A 27,349-nucleotide genomic window follows, 5' to 3' on the forward strand; every position below is an offset into this window, starting at 1 on the left:
TAAAAGGAATAAACTCACTGAATAAACTCATTTGAATAATATGGTGGTGAAACTGTAATATGACAGAAATGTGTGTTTGAATCTTCTAAAGATTTTATTTGCTCTAACTTGCTTTTCATTAACATAAGTCCTTCAGAGAGAATGCCATTGAATTAGTAACAAGATTCTAAACACGATGTAGTATGTTAGATATGATGGTCTTTCTTTTTAGGGCTTATGAGGAAATACTTTTTAGTGGTTCATATGAGGCATTAAAAGAGTGTTGCAAGGAATGACAGGATTTTAGTCAAAAAAACCAAATGAAACATTATATTTATGTCTGCTAAATAATGCCAAATTATTTATTCATAGGTTCATAACGTCAGCTCTGCTACTTTATTGTATCACTTAGAGCAAGTTATTTAACCTTTCTGAGCCTAGTTTACCCATATGTAAAATATTAGCTATCTCAAAGAGTCTTATGAAAGTGAAACTCCATAATGCATGTAAAGCAATTAATACAGTCTTAGGACAATTTTATACGTAGAAGCTACTCTTAAAAACAGTGTATGGTTTAAAGGAAATGTGTAGTGGTAACAAGGTAATAAGTCTCCCTAATTATCCCCTGTGGGCCTGCACTGGGTATATGTGCTGCTTTATTCTTTGAAGCAGAGCCTGTGAGATCTTAGAAAAGTAGCTGAATTTGTGTTCATAATGGTTAATTCAGCCATTCTTTGGGGTAGTGGGAAAATTAATGCCCATTTTGCTCCACATGGCTGTCCCTTAAGTGAGCCACATTTATTATTCCACCGCATGGAAGGGGTTTTGTCACAAAGCAGGCGAGCTTGCGTGAGGGCATCTGCTTGGCACTCATCGTTCTTCCGTCTCTTCGTGGGCCAGTGTAACGGTGTCATTACCACGCTTGACCGTGTGCGTCCTCCTTCTGTTCTTCAGAGGCTTCTACATGAATTGCAGAATGTGTCAGTCCTGCAAAAGACGCTTTCAGTTTTGAAATATAGACATCTTTCCTGGGAATGCTTGGGGAGTTATTTTCTTTCAGAGCTTTAAAGATGTTACAATCTGGTGACCATTATTTCTACAGGGAATTGGCTCCTTTGATGATGGTATGTCCTTCATACCATACATGATGGGTATGTACCCAGAAGGGTACCCTTACGGGTTTTTCTTTGGTTTAAGCAATTGATGTCTGTGTGTATGTATAATTCTGCCTAGCCTTATATAAATTCCCTTTCTTCTCTATATTTTACTGTTAAAACTTTTCAGACTTACAAATAATGTGAAAGGGTTTACAGTGAACATGCATATGCTCACTACTTGGGTTCTGTAATTAAGATTTTGCTACATAGCTTTATCACAGATATTCCCTCTGTCCATTTATCATTCCATCCTTTTCTCACGAGACAGTTCAAAGTTATAGATGTCTGCACACAGTACCATTATACACTTACGCATGCTACTCATAAAATAGCTTACTATTTATTTGTGGTTCTTTTTTTGTAAGGAGATTTTTTATATAGTATAATGCACAAATCTAAGCATTATATCCCATTGAATTTTGACAAATGCATACACATGTGTAACCCAAATTCACGCGTGTCATCCTAGAAAATTCTCTCATGTCTCTTTCCGTTCATTCTCTGTCCCTCCATCTTGACTTTTCATTTTTTCACAACACATTAGTTTTTCTCTTCTAGAACTTCACGTCAGTGGAACACACCTTTTGTCTAAAGTTTATTTTACTCAAGGATTTTGTGATTTTTGCTATTTTTTCTTGTATCAGTAGATCATTTCTTTTTATTGATAAGTTTTTCTGGCACAAGAAGTTTTCCAAGCCTCCCTTATACTTTGCCTCTCAGTTTTGGAATCAGCCATTTCTCTAAGGGTCCCTACTTCCTTTTAAGTATGGGAATGGTATTTAGATGCCAAGAATTTGTTTTAACAAGTAGATTCCAGGTTTTTTTTTGGTGAAACTGTCTATCATTTATTCATTCTCTTGGACAGGTTTTATCATTAAGGTGCCTGTTATTATTTCAATAACTCGATAATTAGGGCTGCCTCTGTTAATTTTTCCTCTTTTTGTTTCTTTGCATTTGATTATAGTTCCTATTCGGAGAAGGCAATGGCAACCCACTCCAGTACTCTTAGGCTGGTAACTTTTTGTTTGTTTGCTTGTTTCTTTAGTACTGGACCTTGGGTATTATTAAGTGTTAGATAGCATCATTCTTGGAGAAGGCAATGGCACCCCACTCCAGTACTTTTGCCTGGAAAATCCCATGGACGGAGGAGGCTGCAGTCCATGGGGTCGCTAAGAGTCGGACCTGACTGAGCGACTTCACTTTCATGCATTGGAGGAGGAAATGGCAACCTACTCCAGTGTTCTTGCCTAGAGAATCCCAGGGACGGGGGAGCCTGGTGGGCTGCTGTCTATGGGGTCGCACAGAGTCGGACACGACTTAAGCGACTTAGCAGCAGCAGCATCATTCTTGTGCTATTCCTGCTGAAAATAGATAACTTGAACCTTCTTGTGAGGAAACATTCAGTTCAGTTCAGTCGCTCAGTCGTGTCCGACTCTTTGTGACCCCATGAATGGCAGCATGCCAGGCCTCCCTGTCCATCACCAACTCCCAGAGTTCACTCAGACTCACGTCCATCGAGTCAGTGATGCCATCCAGCTCTCTCATCCTCTGTCATCCCCTTTTCTTCCTGCCCCAATCCCTCCCAGCATCAGAGTCTTTTCCAGTGAGTCAGCTCTTCACATGAGGTGGCCAAAGTACTGGAGTTTCAGCTTTAGCATCATTCCTTCCAAAGAACACCCAGGACTGATCTGAACACAAATTGTGGGGCAGTCTACAAAATAACTAGTTAGTAGTCTTAACAAATGACAGTCTCATAAGGACCACAGAAATGCTGAGAAACTATCGCAGGTAAAGGAAACTAAAGAGACTTGGGCCTAGGATTTATTTTTTAAAAATTGTTTATTGTGAAAGAAGGCATTATTGAGACAGTTGGCAAAATCTGAATAGTAGTATCACATTAATATTAATTTCCTGGTTTTGACGGGAATTACATGCTGTAACTATGTAAGAGACTCCCCTTGTTTTTAGGAGGCAGACACTGAATGAAGCATTTAAGTGTAAAGGGATTCAGTGTTTGCATCTTAACTGTCAAATGATTTATAAAAATCATATTTGTATGTGTATATAAAAGATAATACAAGTGTGATAAAATGTTAATGTTTAGAAATCTGATTGTGAGTGTATAAGAATTCTTTGTATTGTATGTCAACTTAAAAAGTTATAACAGAAAAAATATGAGAAAAATAGTGATATATTTGCTGAGTTAAGTGAAATTTAAGAATTTCACCTTTAAGAAATGTGTCACCAGACTGAGAGATCGCTCACTTGGTGAGCAGTATCTAATCTTCTGCCTGCTTGTTACTGCATGGTCTTATGATTGAATAATGCATTTGCAGTACTTCACAAAATAAAATGATCTATCTGATGGTGTTGACGAACTTGGATTTTCACTGAGACTGAGTGGTCTCAGTGATGTTTTTAAGCCCTCCTACTTACTTAGAGAACTTGGAAAGTTACTTCTGTGCTTTAGTTTCCTCATGGCTACAATGGGATAATACAGTGCCCACTTTAGAGGATTTTGTTAGAATTTAATGAGATAATGAGCATAAAACATTTAGTACAAAATCTGATTACTCAGAGCTCAGTAAACATATTTTTGTTATTTTCAATATTTTTGAAAAATTGCAAATTAAATAATTTCAATTAAATAATTTTTGTTGTCTGATTTAAACACACCATATAGATTATGAACTTCTGTTGGCATCCACTGATGATACATTTTAATTTTAACTATATCTCATAGTCACATAAACTGAGAAGTTCGGGATTGTTTTGTACCCCCTCCTCATCACCTGGAGTATAGCACCAACTCAGCTCCTTGGCTTTTCTCTCTTGATATTTATTAACAACAGTGTTCTCGGTTTTCTCTTCTGTAAAATGGAATTTTAAGATCTTCCCTACTGTGCTTGATAGGTAAAACACAAAACATGGACTTCCCTGGTGGTCCAGCAGTTAGGACTCCATGTTTCTACTGCAAGGGGCTTGGGTTCAATCCCTGGTCGGGGATTTAAGATCCTGCTCATTCCTCAAGGTGCTGCCAAAGAGTTAAAAAAAACAAACAGGGGAAAAAAAAAAAAAAAAAAAACCAACCCATGAAAAATAGTACTGTCTGTAAATGAAATAAATTTCTGACTCTACTTTTATAAAATATTAGCTCTTGGTCAGTCATAGGTTTGCAAATCATTGATGTGTACATCTTTTTGGATGTTGGGGTCTAAGTGATATATTTGGCATATTGGTAATGGCTATTAAATCTTTGCTGTCTCCTATCCTCTACCTCTGAGGTTTTACGTTTAATATATTTTGAAGATACTTATTATTACTGCAGTCCTTTGTACTTGGCGCTTTGATCTGGAGCATTGTGCAGCATACTTAAAAGATTAAGTGCCCTTGCAATAAGGATATTTTTAATTGTGGTATTTTTAGCCTACGACTCAAGCTACATTTGAATGAGTGTCTATTCTAAGAGCTTGTACTTTGATTACATTTCATCACGTTATTGAATAGTTGTAGTTACAATCATGAAAGCAATCTGTGTGAATATCCAATATTCTCTAGACTTGTTATTGCCTATAGCAACAAGTTTCTTATCATGGTAAACATTCGTGACTTCAAAAAGAAAATATTTCTAGAAGTGATTGATTGGTTCTTTTAAAACTTATTTGCCTTTCTGTCAGTGTTGAGGTTTTGTTGGTGGTTTTTCTTTTTAAAAAGCACCATTCTGCAGAATATTGAATCGAGTGCTGATTAAGCTAGAAACAAGCTCCCTAATACATTTTAAGTTTTCTTTCTGTTAGAGGTCTGGTTGTACAAATGTTCTTTCATATTTTCATAAATTTTAGTTGCATTATGATTTGAAAGATTCTTGGAGATCTTCCAGTTCCCCTGTTGTACTTAGAGGCATCTTCTCCATGGGGTCCCCTGCAGACGGTATAGAGCCTCTCAGGGCCATCTCCAGCGTTTTTCCCTCCCGAGACTCTGTGTTCCTAGCTTCAGAGTCACAGTTGGAAGTTATTCCTGATAATAAAAGGAAATAAACTGGCTTAACACTGACCATGTGGTCTACTTTGATGGTAGTAATGTTAGAAGAAAACATGAAATTCCTATAAAATTTAGCTGACTGACAATTTTTAAACATTAGTCTTTTATTGTATAGTGGGAGAGGCTTGTTTTAGAAACCAGTGTTGTGGAAATGTGTACTTCGGTCTCCTTTCCAGGTTGATTCGTGAAAGATATCTGCTGTTAAAACTTGTGTATGTATCCTTTGCTAGATTTGTTGTGGTTGTATAAATACATGTTTATTAGTACTGGTATTTTGTAACCACTTTAGGTCTTTGCTGTCTTTTGTTAAGTATAAGACTTGGCCTTTTGAGTGCATGATGCTGTATTTATTAGTAAGCACACGTACTGGATGGTCACATCTATAACACTATTGAGCTCATTCCCCAATAGCTTTTGTGAAAGATTGTTGCAGTCATCTTTTAGAACACAGCATCTGCCAAAATAAGAGCCTTATTTTAACTGAGAAGTGTCCTGCAGATATCTATGTATTTAACATGAAAGATTATTTATGGATAAGATGAGCAAATGCTTAAAGATCAGGAAGAGGACTAAGTAAAATGTCAACTGTAGTTCTTTTCACATAAGTATATATCTCACATTTCCCAGTTAGTCTAAAAATCAAAGGTGACATGTTGAAAGAGAGAAAAAAGAACACATTAATGATAAGTATAGCATCTGAGTAGGAAGACTTCGAGCACAATAAAAGTCTGATAGTTTTAGTAATCTTGGAGATTATTTATTTTAACATGCAACACTTATGGATCTTGAAGCCATAAAACCTGGCTTTGAATTCTGGCTATGCTTCAAAATAGCTGTATGACCCTTAGGCAAGTTCGTTATGCTTGTGTCCAGTTTCTTTGTCTGTTAAAAGGATTGGCATGTCCATCAAATGGGCTAATACTTATAAAGTGCTTAGAGCAATGCCTGGTTCTTAGTGCTAAGTACATGTTTGATGTTCAGTCAGTTCAGTTGCTCAGTCGTGTCCAACTCTTTGTGACCACATGGACCGCAGCACGCCAGGCTTCCCTGTCCTTCACCAACTCCTGGAGTTTACTCAAACTCATATCCATTGAGTCAGTGATGCCATCCAACCATCTCATCCTATGTCATCCCCTTCTCTTCCCACCTTGAATCTTTCCCAGCATCAGGGTCTTTTCCACTGAGTCAGTTCTTCACATCAGGTGGCCAGAGTATTGGAGTTTCAGCTTCAGCATCAGTCCTTCCAATGAATATTCAGGACTGATTTCCTTTAGGATTGACTGGTTGGATATCCTTGCAGTCCAAGGGACTCTCAAGAGTCTTCTCCAACACCACAGTTCAAAAGCATCAATTCTTCGGTGCTCAGCTTTCTTTATAATCCAACTCTCACATCCATACATGACTACTGGAAAGACCAAAGCTTTGACTAGACAGACCTTTGTTGGCAAAGTAATGTCTCTGCTTTTTCATATGCTGTCTAGGTTGGTCATAACTTTTCTTCGAAGGAGCCAAGTGCCTTCTAGTTTCATGGATGCAGTCACCATCTGCAGTGATTTTGGAGCCCCCAGAAATAAAATCTGTCACTGTTTCCATTGTTTCCCCATCTTTTTCCCATGAAGTGATGGGACCAGAGGCCATGATCTTAGTTTTCTGAATGTTGAGTTTTAAGCCAACTTTTTCACCTTCCTCTTTCACCTTCATCAAGAAGCTCTTTATTTCTTCACTTTCTGCCATCAGGGTGGTGTCATCTGCATATCTGAGGTTATTGATATTTCTCCCGGCAATCTTGATTCCAGCTTGTGCATCATCCAGCCCAGCGTTTCTCATAATGTACTCTGCCTATAAGTTAAATAAGCAGGGTGACAATATACAGCCTTGACTTAGTCCTCTCCTGATTTGGAACCATTCTGTTGTTCCATGTCCAGTTCTAACTGTTGCTTCTTGACCTGCATACAGATTTCTCAGGAGGCAGATCAGGTAGTCTGGTATTCCCATCTCTTTAAGAATTTTCCACAGTTTGTTGTGATCCACATAGTCAAAGGCTTTGGCATAGTCAATAAAGCAGAAGTAGATGTTTTTCACTTTTTCGATGATCCAACGGATGTTGCCAATTTGATCTTTGGTTCTTCTGTCTTTTCTAAAAATCCAGCTTGAACATCTGGAAGTTCATGGTTCACGTACTGTTGAAGCCTGGCTTGAAGAATTTTGAGCATTACTTTGCTAGCGTGTGAGATGAGAGCAATGGTGTGGTAGTCTGAGCATTCTTTGGCATTGCCTTTCTTTGGGATTGAAATGATGACTGACCTTTTCCATTCCTGTGGCCACTGCTGAGTATTCCAAATTTGCTGGCATATTGAATGCAGCACTTTCACAGCATCACCTTTTAGGATTTAAAATAACTTAACTGGAATTCCATCACTTCCACTAGCTTTGTTCGCTTACGCTTCCTAAGGCTCACTTGATTTCGCATTCCAGGATGTCTAGCTCTAGGTGATTCCTAAGGCTCACTTGATTTCACATTCCAGGATGTCTAGCTCTAGGTGAGTGATCACACCATCATGATTATCTGAGTCATGAAGATCTTTTCTGTATAGTTCTTCTGTGTATTCTTGCCACCTCTTCTTAATACCTTCTGCTTCTGTTGCTGCTAAGTCGCTTCAGTTGTGTCCGACTCTGTGCGACCCCATAGGCGGCAGCCCACCAGGCTCCCCCGTCCCTGGGATTCTCCAGGCAAGAACACTGGAGTAGGTTGCCATTTCCTTCTCCAGTGCATGAAAGTGAAAAGTGAAAGGGAAGTCGCTCAGTCGTGTCCGACTCTTAGCGACCCCATGGACTGCAGCCTACCAGGCTCCTCCGTCCATGTTAGGCCAAACAATTTCTGTCCTTTATTGTGCCCATCTTTGCATGAAATGTTCCCTTGGTATCTCTGATTTTCTTGAAGAGATCTCTAGTCTCCCATTCTATTGTTTTCCTCTATTTCTTTGCATTGATCACTGAGGAAGGCTTTCTTATCTCTCCTTGCTCTTCTTTGGAACTCTGCATTCAAATGGGAACTCTGCATTCACCTGATGTGAAGAACTGACTCACTGGAAAAGACCCTGATGCTGGGAAAGATTGAAGGTGGGAGGAGAAGTGGACAGCAGAGAATGAGATGGTTGGATGGCATCACTGACTCAATGGACATGAGTTTAAGTAAACTTCAGGAGTTGGTGATGGACAGGGAGGCCTGGCTTGCTGTAGTCCAGGGGATCACAAAGAGTCGGACATAACGACTGAATCGAACTGAACTGATTCAAATGAGTATATCTTCCCTTTCCTCCTTTGCCTTTTGCTTCTCTTCTTTTCATAGCTTTTTGTAAGGCCTCCTCAGACAGTCACGTGTCTTTTTGCATTTCTCTTCCTTCAGGATGGTGTTGATCCCTGCCTCCTGTGCAAGATCATGAAGCTCCATCCGTAGTTTTTCAGGCACTCTCTATGAGATCTAATCCCTTGAATCTATTTGTCACTTCCACTGTATAATCGTAAAGGATTTGATTTAGGTCATACCTGAATAGTCTAGTGGTTTTCCCTACTTTGTTCAATTAAAGTCTGAATTAAGCAATAAGGAGTTTATGATCTGAGCCACCATCAACTCCCAGTCTTGTTTTTGCTGACTGTTTTTGCTTGATGTTATTGCTGTCCTTATATGTATTTTAAAGGATTTACACTGTTTAAAGGATTTATACTGAATGAAAACTGGGTTTAGAAAATGGCAGCATAATACTTCTTAAATTTGATTGTCCTAGAAAGCTAAAGACTAATCAAAAAAGGCATAGAACTATTAGCAAACATAGGTCAGTTAGTATATTCTTAGAAAGAAGATGAAGTCGTTCAGTTGTGTCTGACTTTTGCGACCCCATAGACTTAGCCTGCCAGGCTCCTCCATCCATGGGATTTTCCAGGCAAGAATACTGGAGTGGTTTGCCATTTCCTTCTCCAGACAATATTCCTAACCCAGGGATCGAACCCGGGTCTCCTGAATTGCAGGCAGACCTTTTCCTTCTGAGCCACCAGAGAATCCTAGTATCTTCTAATTCTGTGGAAAATAAAGCTGGAACATAACTTTAGTTGAATTGTTAAAAGTAACTTTGGTGTCTGTTTCTAGGTTTCCTATTTGTTTGGCTTTATGTGTTTCTTTCAGTCACAAAATCTTATCATTGAGATGGTATAGTATAGAGAAAGGTTTTTGGAATAAGGCATTTGAAGTCTCAATTCCATCACTTTCTGGGTAACTTTGAGTACTGTATCAGTTATCTGTTTCTGGGTGACAGCTCCAAAGCTTAGTTGCTTCAAAAACGATTTATTATTTCTCATGATTCTGTGGACTGACTGTACTCAGTTGAGGGGTTCTTTTGCTTTACGTGGAACATTTTGTTTACCGCATTTTTGATCACGAAACAGAGGAACAAGGCAGAAATCTATTTTTAGAACATCATCTTTAAGTGAGATAAAGTGTTAAAAATTATTTCTGTGATATTGGCTGCTGTTAAAGCTCAGTAAGTTGTGTTGACTTCTATTTTATAATCAAAACATTTCAATTGTCCCTAATGTGAAGTGGCTAGCATGTCAAAGTCTCTTGGTTGATACCTGTTTGGCTCATGTATTTAATAAAGATATTTATAACAGAATGCTAACAGCTTGTTCTGTTTGATCAAGTAATTCACTGAACAAACGGATGAGTGAATACCTGCTATATGCTGGCAGTATTCTCAGTGCTGGGAATATAGAACTGAAAAAAATTAAAGTTCTTTCCCTCATGGTTTTATATTCTAGTAGGGGAGGGGAAAACATAATAAGGAAGCATATCAGTTGGTGGCAGGTGCAGTAGACAACAGAAAAGCAAGATAAAGGAGGAGAGGTAAGTACACGCGCTGGCAGGGCCTTATCCTTCTGTTTGAGGTGGCAAAGGAAACCTTCCTATCCGGTCTTTGGACAGAAACACAAAGTGAGAATGCAGGGATCGCGTTCTGCTTTCCCCTCTGACAGGAACCTTCTCCTAATAAATGTAAAGGTTTTGAGGCAGCAACTATGATCAGAAGCAGTAAGGAGGCCCGTACAGGTGAATCAGAGCAAGCAAATGGGATAATGGTAGGAGATGTTAAATAGATTTCCTGAGGGCAGAATCACATCTGACCTTGTACAGACCATTGTGAAGAATTTGGCCTTACTGTGAGGCAGGACGAAGCTGCTAGGAGGTTTGAGGCGAAGAGTGATGTGGTGTGACCTGGTACTAAGTGGATCACTCTGGCTGCGAAGTTGAGAGTAGATGGTAGAGGACAGGGCGGAACCAGGAACAGTTAGGAAGCTTGCAGCAAGAGATGCTGGGGGCTTGGATTGTGGTTTTAGCAGTAAAGGTGGGGCAAAATGGTCAAATTCTGAATCTGTTTTGAAGATAAAGTCAATGGGATTTGCTGATAGTTGTGAAAAGTGAGAGTCAGATTTGATTCTTACACCAATTATGTGCCTGAGAAATTAGGAGGATAGAGTTGTCATTTCCTGAGATCGGGAAGGCTGGAGGAAGAGTGGGTTGGAGGGAATTGTGAAGATGTTTTGAACGTGTTCAGTTTGAGATATCTAATAATTGACAGTAAGAGATATTGAGTAGACAGTTGGATAGGGAAGTCTAAAGTTGGGGGAGAGAGGTCTGGTTTGGAGATGCACATTTGGGTTTAAGAATGAAGGTGATATTTAAAACCATGTGATTGTATGAGATCACCTAAGGGAAGTGAATGTAGGTAGAGAAGACAGGTATCTAAAGACAGCCTTGGGACACCCCAGAATTTAAAGGTTGTGGAAATGAGATGGAACTGGAAAGGAATCTGAGAAGGGAGTGCTGGTGAGGTAAAGAGAGCAGAGTGGTGTCCTGGCAGTCAACTGCAGACTGTTTACTGCAGGAGAGCACAGTCAACCGTGTCAGATGCTGCAAGCCAGATAAATCAAGGATGTGGCAGTGCAGGGGCTGATGGTGACTTTGACAAGACCTATTTTGGTGGATTGATGGGGTAATGAAAGCCTGATTAGAGTTGAGTTCAAGACAGGGGCAGAATTGGAGGCAGCTTTTCTTAACAATGCTTTTAAGAAAGCCTGGTTTAAGGGGAAACAGAGAAATGGATGATGGCTGAAGGAGGTTATGTAAACAAGAACGTTTTTTCTTTTTTCTCAAAATGGGAGATATAGAATAGTCCTATCTTTATGTTGGGGGGTGGGGAGAGGGAGGGAGGGAAGAAGGGAGGGAGAGAGTGGTGATGAGAGAGACTGGGAAATTGGTGGAATGATGTACTTCAGTGAGTGAGCATGGGTGCCTTAGATAAAAGTACTGACAGATGCAAGTGGGCTAGTAGATGTGGTGGTGAGAATGTAGAAGTTTCTTTCAGATATCCCCCCACCCCCGCCAAATAAAGTTGGATGCAAGGACAACAGTCAGGAATGAGGATGGGGAGGAGGTGATGGTTTGAGAAGAGAGGAGGTGTGAATTAGGACAGTGGGAGTATGAATAAATTTGTAAATGTATATGCTGTTTTACATTTTACACAGATTCTTCTACCTAGTCGTTCAGATAATTTTCAGAGTATGCTGCATCAGTAAAACTCATTTCAAAAATGAAAATACTAAGGCTTGGGTAAATTACTTGGTGGGATTGCTAGGTGTCTAAAGTGTTTAAAATCTAGCTCTCTCTAGATGATTTTCATTGTTTGAAGTCATGCATCCTTACCAGACGCAAAGATTTGTCTTCCCAGAACTTTCTGCATAGTAGCACCATAGCAAAACATTCTTATGAAATTTACCCTTAAATTTACCCATGACCCCATGCTCTTTTTATATTGGGTTCCCAGTAGATGGTCAAGAAGTTGTTATTATTTTTTAGTGCCCTATAGGTTTGAAAAAGAGGTGTAGCGCAGAATTAGCTCAATTGTAAAGCCTGCTGCATTGAAAATCAGCAGTTTCTTTAACACTAGAACCCTTTCCCCCCTTTTGGATATATATTTCGTCAAAGGCATTTTCTTCCTGTACCAGTCAGTTCTCTGAGGAAGTGATTGTTTTGGGTGTAGAGCTTTTCTGCTCCGACCTTCTTCAGCCCTGGAGTACATTCTTGCTCAAAAGCCTGGTGAGGTGGCATGGCCTTTCCTGGTTAACTTTTCATTTTTCATATAGCCGGAAAGTGGAAACAACCCAAATATCTATCATCTGATGAATGGATAAGTAAGTTTGGCATACCCATACAATGGAATATCATTCTGCAGTAAAAAAGAAGTGCTGGTACATGCTGCAACATGGTTGAACCCCAAATGAAAGAAGCTCACACTAAGAGATCACATGTTGTACCATTCCATTTGTATGATATGTCCAGAACAGGCAGAGCTAAAGAGACGAAGGAGATTTGTGGTGGTCTAGGGATGGAGAAGTTTGGAAAAAATGGGGAGTAACTGGTAATGGATAAAGGACTTCTTTTGATGGTGATGAAAATGTTCTAAAGTTGATTGGGTTAATGGTTGTATAATTCTGTGAATATACCAAAAGCCATTGGATTGTACCATTTGAACAGATAAATCGTATGGTATGTGAATTATGTCTTAATGAAACTGTTTATTTTTAGAAATACCTTCTGTATCACCTACCTCAAGGAAGACTGTTTTAATTTTATTATTTTTATCTTTATTGAGTCTACCATTTATTTACCTTTTCCAAGTTTGTGCTGCTCTTCTCTGGTGTCTTCTTCTTGTCAAAAGTAGAGCGAAGCATGTAGCTGTACATTTGTATATAAAGGAAATGGCAATCCACTCCAGTATTCTTGGCCTGGAAAATCCCATGGACAGAGGAGCCTGGCAGGCTACAGTCCAGGGGGTCGCAAGAGTCGGACAGGACTTAGTGACTAAACCACCACCGCCAGAGGAGTATCATCAAGAGAAGCCCTGACAGCTGTAGTTCTCATTTTTACTGAGTGACATCCCTGACAGCATCATCAGAATCTGGGCTTTAGTTTTGTCATTTCAGAAATTACTTGATCAGTGTCCTAGACTTAACCAGACCTGGGTTGGGTTGTTCCTGTCACTAAACTCTCAAGAGACTGAAATATATCAGCTTTATGCTAGTTTTATTAACTTTAGTGAGAAACATTAGGCAGGCTAAATAGTCAAGTTGGCCTAACTGTTGTATTTCTGTATCTGAAAAGATAGATTAGGAGCCATATCATGGTTACCGCTTTCTTGACGGCCTTGAAATCATCGCATGATCATAGCCTAATGGCATTTGCCAGGATAACCCAGGGCATCTTTCTCTTATGAGAATATACAACTGTTTCTCAAACTTGACATACCGAGTTCTTGAACTGAGACATGCTTTTTCCCAACAGGGCTAGGCTTCTCTGCCAGTAATTGAATTTTCAACTAAAATAAAAATGAAATGAAGTAAAATGTTCAATTAATAGTCACCTTTTCTGAGTGACAGTATTTCACCATGTTCTTATTTGAACTATCTACCTCTAACATTCTTTTTGAGTTCTCTAGCAAAGACCCACGGACCATTCGAAGTTTAGTTTACCCACTTAAAAAAATTTTTTTTTTTAGCTTACCCACTTTACCTAGATTTTATATCAGTATTTCAAGGCTTCAGAAAAATTAAAAGGACGTGGTTTTAATGAATATTGGTAAGTTTTATTAGTCACATAGCAAAAAAGGAAACATGGCATTTATTCATAGCCTTTCTTACCGTATAACCTAAATTTTTGAATTTGTTTGTGGATTTGACACCTGCCTTCTAATTGTGTTATTATTTATAGAGTGGTAAAGTGGTTTAGTTATACTCTTCATCCAGTGGACATGTTTAATGTGTGCCTTGCCTGTCTACAGAAGTACACGTCTGTTCCCTGCTATATCTTTGGCACACCACTCACATTACAGATGCTCAGAAGGGAGTTTAGGTGGATAAGAAAAGAGGTGGAAGCATTTCCTTTAGGTGTAGAACACAAGGTTTATTTTGAGAGTCGTCCATAAATCAGACTTTCTGCTATGGTCATTTATATTCAAAAGTATAATTAGCCCAGAGAAGTAATTTGAGAGCCAGTTAAGATACATTCAGAAAACTAAGCTTTATTCATTATGTTACAGCTGGGTATATTATTTTGTACGTAGTTTGATTTTTAAGATTTACTGTATTGTAAGACTGGCTGAGCTCTGATATCTCTGGCAGTTTCATCTAGATTGTAAATGCTTGAAGGTGTTTTCACATGTGATGATACATATAGAAAATATAACATTTTGTGGTATGCTGTGGTAAACGGGAGAGAATTTGAGTACGTTTGACTCAGACTTGGTGAAGAAATGTATTGCATTTTCTTTATGATATTTGTTTTACAAAATAAAATACAAAAGCTTTGGGGAAGATGGCTGTGGCAGCCTTGGAATTGTGCCATTCGGATCCACTTCAAGAGAACCTGCTGTGAAGAGCGATTAACTGGCAGCCTCCACCTGTTGTGCCTGTTAGATAAGGCAGCAGTGCTGGGCAGAGGCCCATTCTTCTGGGCTGCTCCCAGCTAGTGTCCAAGCACACTGGGGGCCCTAGAGCTACGCTGTGCTAGTTTGATGGGGACCTACTCTAGCAGATAATTTTTGCTTAGAGACTATCCACTGACCCTGCCAAGACTCTTCTCTTAACAGCACTGCAGTCGGATAGAAGTTCTAATTCTTCCTTTGCCCCTCTTTCACAGCTGTCAGGACTGCTCGAGGTCTGAGGCTCTCTTCAGCTACTCCTGCTTCATCTCCCTCTGTATCCTTCAGAGACATTTTCTCCCCAAGAAATTTTTTGCACATCTCATCTGCTTCTCAGGATTTTAAACTTATGCAATAATACATAATGAATTTGTATAAAGTTTGCAATTAAAATTCTTTTTTAAAAATGAGATATTTGAGTTTGCTTCCCTAAATATAACTTTTGAATCTTAGATTTTGTGTTTGAAATGGTTTTATACAATTTGTAATCAAGATTTTTAAAAGATAAGTCTATATTCTTATCACGGTCAAAGTGACTCACTCACTAAATGGTAGCAAATGGCAGAAGGAATTCATCACTCTTTGTCCACTTGACAGAACTCTTTTCTTGATTGTTGACCAGATTTAAAGCAATTTGTGTCTCTTTAAGTTGTATGTAAATACTATAATTTTGTTAGTTTTCTTGCATTACCAAATACAATGTTGAAATTTTCTACAGTAGTCCATTTCAAGTCTTGTGAATTTTTTGTATTATTTCAAAATAACCATGAAGCCCTTACACACAGCTATAGCTCTATTAGTCTTACTGGCAAGTCTTTAGGATTCAAATTAATACATGATTAACTATTACTAGTGAATCTCATTTACTCCATACTTTTTGAAACTAGCTGCCTTTTGCTTTGAACCTTTTGACGTATAGGTTAGTATATACTTTATAAACTCTTGTGCTCATTTCTCTCTCTTTCTGCCTAGACTTTTATTCTTCCGATGCCTAGTTCAGACCCACATTTCACACTGATGCTTTCTTTCCTTTGTGTGAATCAACCTGTGTTGGCATGGCTTATTTAAATATTTATTGAGTGCATATTTTCTGCTATGTTCTGTGTATAAAATAGTGAACAAAAGATAAAATCTTGTGAATATGATAATAAATATTATTTAGGGTAAGCCTTTTCTTTCTGTAGTAGTTTAGCATTTGATTACATCTGAATATAATTTACATGTATACATCTATACAGTTACAGAGTTAAGTAGTCAAAAGAGTGAAGGCTTTTTATAACTATGTTTTAAGGTTCTTTTATTCCTCTTAGTATCTCCCCATGACACTTACTTGTTTTTAACAAGTACTGTGGATTAAGAATCTACTGAATCTTAAATATTAATTACAGCTGAGATATTCAGGAGTAGAGTCAATAGACAGATCCCAAATCTATGGTAGCAATTTATTATCTTTTGAACTTATTTCGAACAGAAGAACTGTAGGGAGGAGATGGAATTGTCTTTCCCATTGGGTTTAACTATTGAGTCTAGGGCTTTGTTTCTTGACTTTTGTCATATATTGGAATCAGCTGGAGAGGTTTAAAAACCACTGATGCCTTTGTCCCATCCTCAGAGTTTCTGATTTAATTGGTATGGGTGTGGCCAGCACAAAAATTGTGATGTGCAGCCAAGATTGAAAACCACTGCATTAGGAGATAATGACAATCAGCATTCTTTTTTTTTTTTTTTTACAATCAGCATTCTTAAATTAAAAAAAAAAAATTGGCAGAAGGAATTTTTTAAACTGTATTAAATAAGTATACTGAGAGATCCTGGGAACAGTGTCACCCCAATAGTAATGAGGACCCATGTTGTTCATTGAAGGAGTTCCGACTGGTCAAGTCTGGGAAACTTAGAGCATCAGAATAAGTAATTATAGTAATGAATTGTAACCCATTGAATAAAATAGGAATCCATTATACTTACTTAGGTAAATAAATGGATAAATTGAAATTGGATTCCAGCCTCAAAGTGCTTCACAAAAAACTTCATTACAAAGGGGAAAGAAGAAACTTAATAGTGAAGAAATCTATCAGATACCATGTTATCAAGTAATCAAAGTGAGCATTATCAGTAGTGCTGCAAAGTTTTGTACCACCTGGTAGCATATAATGAGGAAGGAAAACCATCACTTTTAAAACATTTCTCCCAAAGATTATAACCTGGATCTAATGATAAGATGTCAGACAGACCCATACTAAGGGATATTATACAAATAACTGGCCTGTAATATCTTATGCCAGGATCATAGAAATCAAGGAAAGACTTGAGGGATTCTTCCATATTGGAAAAGACTTAAAGAGAGATGACAGCTAAATGCAGTACATGATTCAGAATTGAGTTCTTTTGCCATGAAGGACATTATCTGTACAATTGGCCCAACTTCGAGTCTGAGGCTTAGCTGGTGAAAATATATCAATATTTGTTTCCTGACTTTGATGATTGTGTTGTGATTAATGTAATCTTGTATGAAGGAAATACAAAGCATGCCATTATTTGGCAAATTACTCTCAGTAGTAGAAATGGTTTTATACAATAAGGAAAAAAGTATTTATTGTATTGTTTTTATAACTTCTCTGTACCATTGAGATTGTTCAGGATAACCATGATTGTATAACTTTGGAATTAGAGAACTGTATGTGAAACTTCTCTTAGAATGTTAATTTTCTTAAGGGAAAGTCATGGAAGTAGCAACGTAATTTATCTGAGAATTGTATCTTTCATGGAATACATTTTCCAGATAATCAAAGCTCTTTAAGTGCTAAAATGCTTTTCAACTGTTTTGATGTACTCTGTAGTTTTCTGCCCTTTAAGGCAGAATATGGTGAACTTGGTCTTGTCTGTTTTGGAGAACAAATAACCCAGTTTTATCATTATCTTCTGAAGGAAGGCCTCGGCCTAGATCCGTGGTTGGTCTTCGGGGTTGGTCTGGTCTGGTTTGCGTCTTGCCTCTCAGCGTCTGGCTTTCAGCTCTGCTGATGTCATGGTGTGTGTATCTGATAATCTGTCAGTCTCTTTCTAGTGTGTGACTTCTGCTGTTGTCTCAAAAAACAAGATCTACGCTTTTCCTTTTTTTTTTTTTACTGTCATGTTAATAAAATTTAGATTAAGTATAGATATTTTATCATCGCAGTGTTGTTCTCATGTTGTTGTTGTTTAGTAGCTAAGTTGTGTCCAGCTCTTTGTGACCCCATGGACTGTAGCCCGCCAGGCTCCTCTGTGGGATTTTCTAGGCAAGAATACTGGAGTGGGTTGCCATTTCCTTTTCCAGGGGATCTTCCCAACCCAGGGATCAAACCTGGATCTCCTGCGGGCGAATTCTTTACTGCTGAGCCACCCAGGAAGCTCCCCATTGTATTCATAGCATCCCTTTAAGTTTAATTCAGGATTATTGTTAGGTTTGAAAGAGTTCTGAAAAATGATGAATTACTGTGACTAGATGATTTTTCTCTCATTTTATGAGTTTTTCTTTGAATATAAGATGAATTGGATAATTTTGCAATCATTTTTTAAATTTTTTGAATTTCAGAGCTCCAGAGATTATATTGGGGTTGCCATTTTGTGAAGCCATAGACATGTGGTCACTGGGATGCGTGATTGCAGAATTATTCCTTGGATGGCCTCTCTACCCAGGAGCCTTGGAGTACGACCAGGTAACAGAACTGTTATGATAATCCAGTGGAGTTGGTAGAATGTATGGAAAAACAGTAGACTTATAGGAATACATTTCCCTAGGCATACAATACGTGTGAAGCTCTTGTTAGAATAAAATGGCAAAACCAGGGATCTTACGGAATTGAAATTCAAGATCTCAAAACAGAATCTGATTTTTAAAGTGTTTTCATAAACCAAGTTGTAATTTCATAAACAAAGTTGTAATCCACATGCCTGAAAACCAGTTTTGTAAACCTCTTGGGAGAATTTTTTTAGTCCCAATTTTTATATTGTAGGTATATATACACAGGGCTGGACTGTGTCCATTTAAATAATAATGCTTTGCCTGGGTGACACATTTTGGTGATGGATGCAATGTCAGCCTGTCAAGAAATAAAAGACATCGTAACTACTGGTCTTGAGCCAGCACCTTTTGTTGGTCTTAAATAACTCAGTCACCTGACCCCTGTTTAGTATTTTTCACTGTTTTTGATGGTGCTAAAAGTCTAGCTTAAGATTATTTGAAATGATTCTCCATAGAATCCAGCGAGTCACCTCATTACACACTTTTTATGGTGGTTTTCAGGTATATTCATTAGTCTTTCTAAGCTACTAGACAATATTGTTTGCTATTCTCTTGGTTTTTATTACAAAGATTGTCGTTTGAAGTACTTGTCTTCTTCACTTTTTGAAAGGGTTTTATAGCATGCCTCCCTTAATAGAAAGAGATATATACTCAACTCATATTTGAGTGAAAAATGTTAGTCAGCATTAACAAGTTACATAAATTTTGTTTGGCTTATATTTCTATTTAAATGATATACTATTTAACTTTTAGATATGAAAAAATAGGAAGTAGAACATTTTAAAAGCATGCATGACATAACTAGCAAGATAGCTGATTTCTAGGGTTTAGCTTTTTACATAAAAGGGGATATGAGAAGTAGTTAATTTAGTGACTTAAATGTTGCTGAGGCTCTAAAAATCATTTAATATTAATTATTAGGTGTTATTGTTAACTTTAATCTCATCCTCTTCCAAAAACTTTCTGCCCATGAAACTTCTTTTAGGCCAGTTTTTTGTTTTTTTTTTTTAATTCTCTTAACTTTCCCTCTCCTTGTTCAACATACTTCTTAAAAGACCATTTCTGTAAAAATTTCCATAGATTTTTACCTTCTTTCATCTTTTAACCCAATCATTAACTTTGATTCAGATGCTAAGCTAACTAGTTTTGAAAGAATTAATGATCTGGTTGAAAAGTCCCATAATGCCTTAGCTGCTGAAGTACCGAGGAACCTGTCAGATGCTGGAAATACACCTTTGGCTTGTGGACCACTAGTTACGGCATGCATAGTGCTCTGGAACAGGACACCATCTAGTGGAAGGATAATTGCCATTTTACTCCGAATTTGGACCTTGCAGTTAGTCTTGGACAACTCATCTTCATACTGAAAAGGACTCTATAAATTCAGTTTTTCTAAAATCTATAATAAATTAAAAAAAAACAAAAGTGAGAAAAAATTGTTACCTGATTCAGATTAACAGTATTTTCAGAATGTGTATTATTTTAATTCCAAAAGGTCATAATAATTGAAAAAAGTTATTAGCATACAGCATCAATAGTTATACAATTATCAACGCAGTATTTTAAAAGTTATTTTCCAAAATAAATGTATGCAAACCAATAGGAATGATGATTTTGTTGTTGTTCCAGTCTTAGACTTCATACTCATTTTCAAATATGATGCTTGCTTGGTTTTGATAAATGCCTGTTTTCAGGGCTATCCTGAAATAGAAGGGCTGTCCCTTGTCTTCCTAATTTGAAGTTTTATTTTTTATTTTTTACCCTAAATTGGTTTTGGACTCTGAAATGCATTTTTGCATTAAACTGTTCACATGAGTGGAATTTTTTTGTTGTTGTTGTTGTTTTGGTTGTTTTTTTTTTACTTTATTTATGTGGTTGAATTTCATAAAATTTCCTCAGCTCCCTGGATTATGATCATCTAATCAGGATGTGAAAGGGCATGCCTCTCTCTGTTACCTGTTTCCTGTTCTAGGCATCAGCTACTGTGATATACTTGGATATCCAGTTGGGGCATTGTTGCTTTTTTTTTTTTTTTTTACTTATTTTTTGCCTTTCAGTGGCACTGCAGTGGGCAGTAGTAGTAACATTACTAATTAATACTTATTGAATTATTTTATGTGCCAGAAACTGTCAACACTAACTCATTTAATATTTACAACAACCCTATGAAGTTTTATAGATGAGGAAGCCAAGGTGTGGGGAAGTTTAATAACTTGCAGGTTTAACAACAGCTATGCTGTTAGCAGTTGACTGCCTCTACACTACTTCATTGATAATGATACTTCCAGGGCAATAAGCGTCCAGCTGAACCCTACTCCAGTCTGCCCTGGCACTAGCCCTGGCACTAGCCCTCTTCTGGACTCCACCTCCACCCTGCCACTGCCAATCTGCTCCTCGCTCAAAGAGGGTTTTCACTGTCTTTATATTAGTTTCTCAAATTCATCAGCCTCCACTGGTATTCTGTCTCCAGGTTTGAGCTCTAGGGAAGGAGCCAGCAGCCTCTGCTAGTTTATCATTTTCCCCTGTGATAACATTTTGTACAAATATTTCTCTCTCAAATTGTGTGTTGTGCTAGATATTCTTCTTCTGTTTTGCTTTTCATAATAACATTGCTTTTAACAACAGGAGTGTTCTTATATTACAAATATATCAGTATTGATTATAAAGAGCAGAAGCCCAGCCAATTAATTTGGAAATCCAGTTCATCACAAACACAGAAATTCTATATTTTATATCCCTGGCAACAGCTTCAAGATATTATAAGTCAAAGTTGATAGAACCAAAAAAAGGGAGCCAAACCCATAATCATAAGTAGAGATTTACAGTGCATTTTTTTCTGTAATTGATAGAGAAAGTAGATAGAAAAAAATCGGTAAGAATATGAACGATTTGAACACACGATTAACCAAGCTGAACTGCTAATACAGGCATAGAGCACTGCGCCTGAGGCAACACGCAGAAGTGCAAAGAGCATGTGAAACATTGACAAAAATAAGGACTTCTGTGAAATGTGTTATCACGTCTCTTTCTTAACCCTTGTTGATAATGTCTTTCGTGTAATCTTTATTTAACATTCTAACCCAAAGTTTTTTTCCAGAGGAGGTGAAAGAGAGTTATCAGTATACCTATAGTTATATACTTCAAGGCCAAATTTGTGTCACTAGGAAAAACTATTCATATTATTTTAATTCTTTATTATGAGCTTTCTGTTCTGTTCCTTTGATCGTATGTCATCTCTTGAAGTCTTTCCAAGGCAATTACTTCTTTGAATTTTGGATTCTACAACTTGCCACTGACCATTTTTTACATTATATTTTTCTCATATGCATTTATTTCTGTTCGTACACAATTGTATGTACTGTGTTTGTTTAGAGATGGCTGCCTCATGAATTGGTACTGTGCTTTGGATCCCTTCCTGTCTTTATTGTAGGTATACTGTCTCATTAGTGCTTTAGGTACTGAATTTGATTTATATTTACTGGGAAAATGTCAATATCGTTCAGGAAATTAAATATTTTTATGGATGAATGGCAGTATTTACTTGATAAATGTTGATTGGTCTTGCAGAATGTTTGTTAGAGTTTAGATAGAACCATATCCATGATGGCTAAAAGCCTGAATTTATATTCAAATTTTATTACACTTGGTAATATCAAATTATATCTTACGTAAGAAAAATAAAGCTCCCTATTTCAATTCTAGAGTGGGGTGAGAATCTTCAAGGAATTCTATGTCATCAAGCTATTCAGGTCTCAGAGAGCCTTTCTCAAGTAGGCGCAAATGAGAGTTCATTTATTTATGTGTGGTGGTGGTGGTGGTTTAGTCACTAAGTCGTGTCCGACTCTTGTGACCCCATGGACTGCAGCTGCCAGGCTCCTCTGTCCATGGGATTCTCCAGGCAAGAATACTGGATTGGGTTGATATTTCCTTCTCCAGGGGATCTTCTCAACCCAGGGATTGAACCCTAGTCTCCTGTATTACAGGCAGATTCTTTACCAGCTGAGCTGTGAGGGAAGTCCCATTTATGTGTGGACTATCACATACATCCAAGAATGAGCTTTACTGTGACTGGATTTTTTGGAGTCTGGAGTTGAAGGTGGTTTTGGATTCACAGCAACACTTAGAAGAATTAGTAGGCATTGGTGGAATCTCACTTTGGTGCTAGATCATGAGTATAATTAAGCTGCTCTGTAGGTGCTTTTATCTGTTCTGATTCTGACTTGCTACTCAGATTTTCTGCTTACTCTGGTTATGTTAGCATAGTCATCAAACTCTAGCTCTGCTTTATGCCCTTCAGCTCATCCTCCAACAGTGTCTGGAGTTTCTTAGTTTATGTTTCTGACATTGTAAATCTGATTTGCTTAGCTTAATTCTAGTTGAATTCACAAGGCAAATTGCATCTAAGTCTAGTCCCTGCCCTTCATCCACTGGGGATGGGAGGGGCAGATAGGTGGAACAAGTTCTCTCTCTTCAAATGACTGGCAGGCATTAAGACCAAAAATAAACTTGCAGGTTCGATTGCTGTATTTTCAGCGCTATCTCTACTTCTAAGGTATATTAACTGCTCTATTGGGTTCTTTTAGCACTTTGTTTTCTTCTTTATAATGGCACTTCCTAGTTTAATTGCATATTATGGGCTTAAATATTTATCTGTTTTACTGAATTAATGCTGTTGAAGAGTGACACCATATTCTATTAATCTGCATGTCTTTGTCATAATAAATGCCTTGTGTATGTTTGTTGAAATTGATGTTGACCACCTTCCCTACTTTGAGAGACTCTGATGCAGCATCTGGGTACTTTTCATTTTCTCGTTCCATAAAACAAGGAACTCAGGCACTTGGGTTGCTGAGTAAGGGAAAGGCACTGCACTTTAATGAAATGAAACTCATTTGTAAGGTGAAGATTTTAATTATCATTTCGTGTAAAATTGGGGATACAAATATACATGAACATAGACTGCTGTCAGGCGGCACATAATCTAGCAGGGAAAACAGACGTGTAAAATTAGTTGTTTTGTGTTATAAATGCATTAAAATTGCTATATTCTAGGTGTGGTGGTAGCACAGAAGAAGACGATTGCCTCTGTTTTGGTTATTTACAAAGGAGAATTTCTTGAATTGAGTCTTGAAGGAGCACTACAAGATTAGCACGTTGGCTTAGTGAAGGGGCAAGGAGGGAGAGGGACAGGGGCGTGATACGCAGGAGTTAGAGAGCAATCTCTTCGGCAAGACAAACTGGTGCATGCAAGGTTCAACAGGTGTGGAATGTGTGAAGAGCTGGGAGGAGATAAAGCGGGGCAGGGGGCAGGGGGACTTGTATGCCACAATTAGAGATTTGGAATCCAGCCTGTAGGCAGTAAAGTAATTTTATACAGAGGAGTAACAATCAGATTTGCATTTTACAAAAATAGCTGTTAGCAATTTCTTGTTCTTGGCAATGTGAATAATGAATCGGGGATGAGTGGATGGGGTTGGGGACTGCATGGACTAGCCCACCAGGGTCGTCTGTCCATAGGATTCTTCAGGCAAAAGTACTGGAGTGGGTTGCCATTTCCTTCTCCAGGGGGTCTTCCTGACCCAGGGATGGAACGCGTGTCCCCTGCATTGGCAGGCAGATTCTCTACCACTGAGCCACCAGGGAAGCCCATTAGGGAGGCATGCAGACTGATTAGGAGGCTGTAGACTGAGACTGTATAACTAGAATTGAAGAAGGCCTGGGAGAGGAATGGAGAGGAGAGGTAGAGATGAAAAATACAAATGAGATAAAATTGTTACGAGTTTTGGTTGTTGGGAAGAGGGGGATGTGGGAGAGGTACTTGTTCAGGCATCAATTTCAGGTTTCTGATTCAGGCATTGTGATAGTGATCACCAAAGGGGAAATACCTGAGGTGTTAACAGGTTTAAGAAAAATCAGTTTAGAATGTATTCACTTTGAGGTACCGAAAGGCCTTCCAGATGGAGAGTTTCACTTAAGCAGTTAGATCTCCAGAGCTAGAGATAAATATTTAGACATAGAATTAGAGATAAAGCTATGGAGGAAGGCAATTAAAGAGTGCCAAGAAGTAGGAAGACAACTAGAAAACAATGATGTGGAAATGAAAGGAACAGTTTTTTAAGTGAAAAGATAATAGCTAATAGTGTTAAAGTAAGATAAGGTTTAATATTCAACTATTAAATGTTTCAGTTAATGACAGGACATCACTTAATCGTTTTGTGAGAGTAATAGAGTTCTAATTGTTGTGTGTTGAGCTTAGAATGAAAAGGAAACTATAGGTTATTATTTTAAGAGTTACTCAGTTAAATGTTTCAAATAGTTAAGGGAATTTTTTGTTTTTAGGCTAGAAGATATTAAACATTTTTGTAGGTTGAGGGCAAAAATCTCATAGAGAAGAAGAAATAGAAGATGCAGGAGAGGATAGAGTAGTTGTCTTCTAGATTTAAAGAAAGAACCCTGTGTTTTCAAACACAATTTCAAGGGGTTAAGCCTCTGTTTATTTCCTGTGCAGCCCAGTTGTTGAGTTGGGGAACAGATATTATAGGGGGAACAGTTATTTTAGGGCCAACTGTGTATCAGACACTGTCATGGGTGTATATGTAAGGAAACAGAACAAAGTCCTTCCTACTTCTGCAGAATGGATAAGGAAATACAAGGTAAATGCAGAATGTCAGATGGTAAAAAGCACTGTGGAGAAAAATACAACAGAGAAGGGGAGGTAGGGGTACTGAAGAGGGGAGAGGTTGTCCTTATTTATTGGTGGGTCATGGAAGGCCTCAGAAATAAGGTGACATTTGAGCTGAGAGTGGAAGGAAGTGAAACGCAGCCATACAGGTGCGTGGGGGAAGAGTGTTCAAACAGAATGATATTAATTTCAGAGGCCCTGAGGCCGGAGCTTTTCAGTGTCCTTCTGAGAGAGCTCATCTGTGCTTGTGTCTCTTCCCCTGCTGACCCAAGCACACATAGGTCGACACAGATGCATGCATGCCCTTCAGTGTTCCCATAGTCCTGATTTCCCAGTCAGGTTAACGTGTCACTGAGGCAAGTAGCTTGTCAATTTCCTGTGTAGATTTCTTCAGTTTCCCCAGTGGCTTCCGAATATTACCTCTGAGATTAAAACCCAAACTTCTTAACCTATCGCTAAAACCCTTTGCCTACTAGATCAGTTTCGTCTCTTGCCATTTCGCCCTTAGTGAACCTCAGTCTCTCAATGTGTGGATATGTTCTTTTTATTTTCCATATTATAACCTTGAAAGTGTTACTTGCTCAGTTGTGTCTGACTCTTTGCGATCCCATGGACTATAGCTGCCAGTCTCCTCTGTCTATGAGATTTCCCAGGCAAGAATATTGGAGTAGCTTGCCATTTCCTTCTCCAGGGTATCGTCCTGACCCAGGAATTGAACCCTCATCTCCTGCATTAGCAGGTGGATTCTTTGCTGTCTTATATCACCAGGGAAGCCTTATATCATAATAGGTCATATTTCTCCACTCCTTCAGGGCTAACAAACTATTTGTTCTTTACTGCCTGATTTGAGCAGAACTTTATATGACTACTGTTACTTTGTGTGTCTCTTCATTGCCTTCTCATGAGGTGTGCCTTTATTATACCTGTGTTACATATATTACACTGCTTTGTAATTGCTTACTTGTATCTTCTCCACTAGAGTAAGAGACAGAGGTTCAATTCCTGGATTGGGAAGATCTCCTGGAGGAGGGCAAGGCAACCTACTCCAGTATTCTTGCCTGGAGAATCCCATGGACAGGGGAGCCTGGCAGGCTACAGTCCATAGGGTCACACGACTGCAGTGACTTAGCACACACGCAGACTGATTTCTTAGGGCACACACTCTACATCATTTAATTCTTGACCTAACATCTAGCTTAGTGTCTGATATTTTATAGCTACCCAATTAATGTCTTAATGCAATAAAAGAATAACTTTCCTCTTCTGTAAATTATCTTTCAGATTCGATACATTTCTCAGACTCAAGGTTTACCAGGAGAACAGTTGTTAAATGTGGGTACAAAATCCACAAGATTTTTTTGCAGAGAAACAGATCTCTCCCATTCTGGTTGGAGATTAAAGGTAACTCACTTAAAAAAATATTTAGAAAAACAGTTTTCTAAGATGCCTTACGTTCATGGATAATACTCTCTGTGCCTATTTTTATTTTATTACGTTTGTTTCTTTTGAGTCTTCTTTTTTGCCATTCCCCAATACCGCTTTTAATAAGGAGAGTCTTTTCTGAATAGCTTAGCTCATTCTCTAACCTGGCAACACAATTAGTAATGTTTTTTAAATAGTTTAAAAAATTTTATGTGTATCATTTTGAGTTCTTCCCTACCCAGCTCTACATTTATCAAGCTTTATGGGACAGAGTTGAACCTAACCACTTACACTGTAACCCAAGTATGTAATTTATTCCCAGGATCAGTAAATCCTTAATGATTAACTTTAGTAATTTTGTTAGGGAATTTATCTATGTGTGTGATTTTATCTGTATATTTTTTGACCTGAACCTGAATGTCTCATTTTCTGTATACTTTAAAAAATTATATTTTGATAGTTATTCTTTTGAAACTACTACTTGCCTTAGAATATTCAGTATATTAGACAAAATGTGCCAGAATTGAAGAAATAAAGAATGTACAAATGGTAGTAATAAGATTTTTCTTGCTCTGATATATTCAATAAGACACTGGAAGAACATGAGGCAGAGACAGGAATGAAGTCTAAAGAAGCCAGAAAGTACATATTCAACAGCCTGGATGATATAGTGCATGTGAGTACCACAGTCACATTTGTCAATTTTTCATGCATATAAATTGGTGGACTTGAATGCCAAGAATGCCAAAACACGTTAATCATTTTC

The 27,349-nt window shown here is 38.0% G+C and overlaps 1 protein-coding gene across 6 annotated transcripts in view; it reads left to right on the top strand.

Moving 5' to 3' along the window:
* The window catches only part of HIPK3 (homeodomain interacting protein kinase 3), an 84,119-nt gene that overhangs the window by 39,612 nt on the left and 17,158 nt on the right, over positions 1-27,349 (top strand). For all 6 annotated transcript variants that reach the window (XM_040258974.1, XM_040258976.1, XM_040258979.1 and 3 more), the window contains exons 3-5: positions 18,270-18,393; positions 26,443-26,562; positions 27,173-27,259. In XM_040258974.1, coding sequence (XP_040114908.1) covers positions 18,270-18,393; positions 26,443-26,562; positions 27,173-27,259 — 331 coding nt within the window. The remainder of the gene's footprint in view (positions 1-18,269; positions 18,394-26,442; positions 26,563-27,172; positions 27,260-27,349) is intronic.

The sequence above is a fragment of the Oryx dammah genome, unplaced genomic scaffold (assembly GCF_014754425.2).
Source record: "Oryx dammah isolate SB20612 unplaced genomic scaffold, SCBI_Odam_1.1 HiC_scaffold_17, whole genome shotgun sequence".
Classification (NCBI taxonomy): Eukaryota; Metazoa; Chordata; class Mammalia; order Artiodactyla; family Bovidae; genus Oryx; species Oryx dammah.